This window comes from Tupaia chinensis, unplaced genomic scaffold (assembly GCF_000334495.1).
Source record: "Tupaia chinensis unplaced genomic scaffold, TupChi_1.0 Scaffold000561_1, whole genome shotgun sequence".
Lineage (NCBI taxonomy): Eukaryota > Metazoa > Chordata > Mammalia > Scandentia > Tupaiidae > Tupaia > Tupaia belangeri.
This window is the reverse complement of record NW_006160074.1, coordinates 2,153,246-2,156,562: the sequence shown is the minus strand read 5'-3', so window position 1 is coordinate 2,156,562 and position 3,317 is coordinate 2,153,246. Positions and strand designations below refer to the sequence as shown.

At 63.9% G+C, this 3,317-nt stretch overlaps 1 protein-coding gene across 1 annotated transcript in view; it reads right to left on the bottom strand.

Moving 5' to 3' along the window:
- Positions 1-201: 201 nt before the first annotated feature.
- Positions 202-3,317, bottom strand: part of LARGE2 (LARGE xylosyl- and glucuronyltransferase 2) — a gene marked incomplete at its 5' end in the record, with an annotated part of 5,569 nt that continues 2,453 nt past the window's right edge. Inside the window, 8 exon segments of the mRNA XM_006172254.2 lie at positions 202-730; positions 909-1,104; positions 1,196-1,342; positions 1,544-1,822; positions 2,226-2,386; positions 2,508-2,663; positions 2,747-2,872; positions 2,940-3,052. Of these exon segments, the coding sequence (XP_006172316.2) occupies positions 521-730; positions 909-1,104; positions 1,196-1,342; positions 1,544-1,822; positions 2,226-2,386; positions 2,508-2,663; positions 2,747-2,872; positions 2,940-3,052 (1,388 nt within the window).

Below are 3,317 nucleotides of genomic sequence, written 5' to 3'. Positions count from 1 at the left end.
CTTTAATTATGGGACCAGCAGATGGCGTAATGGCTACATTACTGGACTCCCACGTAGACCATAGTTCAAGTCCCAGACCTGGTGGCTTGAAACACACCAGATGTGTGTATGTGCGCATGCCCAAATCCTGAGAGGAAACGAGAAGGGATTGGGGCACGGCCATCCCCTCTGGGGGGGTAGTTTCTCACTTTCTGTCTCTATCTCTCTGTCTCTCTGGCAACTGCACATACCCCATAGCAAAAACCTCTCTTAAAAAAGAAAAAAAAAACTTTAATTATGAAAAAGGGAAGTACAATGGAGGATGGGGGGAACCAGCCCCACACTGGCTGGAGCAGAGGGACACCAGCGGAGGCCTGGGGCACCCCACAGGGGCACCCCACAGATGCTCCCCAGCCCTTCCCGGAGACCTTAAATAATTTAAATAGCGGTGGGCTGGGGCTGGCGAGATCATCCGACATTTGCAGGGAGTGTGAGCCGAGGCGAGGGTCAGGGCAGGCCTGCAGGTCCGGCCTGGGGCGCCTCAGGTGGGGCTTCGGGGCTGCTGCAGGGCAGTGAGGTATTTGAGGGCGGCAGCCCCATAGCGGCGGGACAGGTCCTGGAGGAACTCGTCCTTGAGAGTCTGGAGGCAGTCCCGGTAGGCGGGGTTGGCGCGGAAGCGCGAGATGCCCAGGCTCGGTGCGTGGGGCAGGTGGATGGCGAAGGCGTCCGGCAGCACCAGGAACTCGTACTCCTGCGGGTGGGGGCGGCGGGAGGCTGAAGCTCGGAGCAGACTTCCTGAGCAAGGGCTGGCAGGCCCGGTCCTCGTTCTCGAGGTGGACGCCCACATGCGGACCGCCCTGCAGAGGCAGTGCGCTCCCTGGACCTGGAGGTATTGGAGCGGGGGCTGCAGACCGGAAGGGGACCCTCACCTGTGCATCCAGCTCCACTCTGTGGGCCACCTTGTTCCAGCCAAAGCCCACAAAGCGAGGGTCGTAGCGGGGACAGTCGCGCGGCACCACCACGTAGGGCTCGTAGTCTGCCGCCCACTGCACGCGGTACGGGGTCCGAGCTCCCCGCCAGCGGGCGTAGTCTGTGGGCGCGTGCCCCCGGGGCCACTCGTGGTACCTGTGCAGGGGATCAGGCAGAGCCCAGGCTGAAGTGAGGGGATCGTGTGTGGGCTGATGCAGGAACAGCAGCGCCACGCTGGGCCTCCTACCTGAAGGTGTGGAGGGAGCCGGCGTCCAGCAGGGCCAGCAGCTCCTCCTTGGAGCTGGGGAAGCTGAAGCGGTAGTGCAGGGTCTCGAACGCCGGCACCACCAGCGCGGCCTTCCGCCCCCCCAGCTCCAGCTGCTCGATGGAGGCCCTTAGGAGGAGCGTCATGAAAGGGGTTAGCGACCATGGTACCACCGTGGCCTGGCTCACCCTGACACCCCGCGACTCCTCTCTATGGCAGGCCAGAGAAACTGCCCAGGGGCCCCATTTCACAGAGGACACAGGCCCAGGACGGGGCAGGGACAGTTGGGCCACAGCCCCATGCAGGTCCCCCCACCCCGTCCAGGCCCACCTGAGGGAGTCATAGAGCGAGTAGGCAGGCAGGAAGTCGATGTCGCTGAGGAAGACGTAAGGCGTGAGGGTCTGTGCCAGGGCCACGTTGCGGAGCTGGTTGACAGGGTAGAGGGGACCTTCGCGGTACACCACGTGGTAGGCCACGTCACGCCGGGAGGAGAGCACCGGCGAGGCCTCGACGAAGTGCAGGAACTGCTGGGCCTCCGCATCTGTCAGGTACAAGGCCAGGCTCATGGGGCCCGGCCAGTGGCCGCACAGGGCCTCCAGCATCTGCAGCCTGCGGTGAGGGGGCGGTCAGCCCAGTGAGGCCAGCAGAGGTGCCCAGGGAGGGCTGCAAAACCTCCCCTAAGGGGGCTGCGGCTGTCACCCCCTCCGATAACCTCCTGAGCCCCTTCCGGCACTTTCCGAGCTGGTCTTATTTGACCTTCACGACTACCCACAGGTGGCACTTGTCATGTGGCAAGAGACAGGACACTTCCCTGGCCCCGCGGCCAGTGAGGAGCAGCTCCAGACTTCCAGTGGCTCCACAGCCCCGCTCTGTCCACTGTGTCCCATGTCTCTGCTCTCTGGAGCTCCTCGAGGGACAGGCAGCTCCCTTCCCCAGCACCAGGCAGAGCCTTCCTCTCAGAACCCCACTCAGCCCGGGTCGTGCTCCCTCGTGCTGCCCTCCGCCACCTCACCGGTCCATGGAGAGCTGGGCCACCAGGGTGACATCGTGAGGCCGGGGCGGTGGCGGCTCGTGCGGTAAGAAGGTGATGTGCACACGGTGCACGGTGAGCCGCTGCCGCCGGAACTCAAAGCAGCCATCTTCCTCGTCAAGTTGTGCCAGGGCCCTCTGCAACTGAGTGGGTCAGGGAGAGAAGGGCCCGGGCAGGGTGATATGTCCCCCACACAAGGTCACGTCCCGCACAGCAGAGAGGAGCAGGGCCTCCCCAAGGCCGGGGATGGTGGCTGGGTCTCACCTGCTCGGCCCCAGGCTGGGGGTGGCTGGGACACCCGAACAGCTCCCTCCGCAGCAGGGTCCCATCGTACTGCAGGAAGGTCAGCTGGAAGTTGCGGAAGAATTCTGCGTGCTTGGTCTCCACCCGCAGCTTCTTCGGCGAGTTCCAGTGGATCACCTGGGATGGGGAGGGTGTCAGCAGGGCTGGGAGCAGCAAGCAGGCCCCCCGGCCCACCAGCACTCAGCCTCTGCCCCTCTTGCCTTGAGCTCAGACGCCTGAGAGTAGCAGCGCTCAGCCAGGGTGTGGTCCGAGAGCTGCACGTTCCAGACGCAGGGCAGGGGCTGCACCAGCCCGGGCAGCTCCCTGATCACGGCGTTGAAGATGTCCTGGGCAGAGAGGACCATTGCACCTCGCCCCCAGCCTGCCGCCCCCCGCCCAAAGGTCTCCCCAGACCTGGTCGGCCAGCGAGGTGGCGGGCAGGGTGAGGAGCTCCCGCCTAGCTGTCAGCGTCCACATCTGCTCCCAGCCAGCCTGCCGAAGCCGGTCCAGCCGCAGCAGGATCACACCTGCCGACGGGAGAGGCTGTCAAGCCCAGCTGGGGTGACCACTCCGGGGTACAGGCGTCATGAGTGTCTGAGTGTGAGTTTTTGACGTATTGGTATTTTCTTTTTTTTTGAGAGGTTTTTGCTATAGGACACGTGCGCTCTCCAGAAAGACAGAGAGAGACAGAGAGACAGCGAGAAATCACCCCGCAGAAGGGATGGCCACGCCGCAATCCCTTCTCTTCCATTCTCCTCTCAGGATCTTGGGCACGCATGCACACGTGCCTGG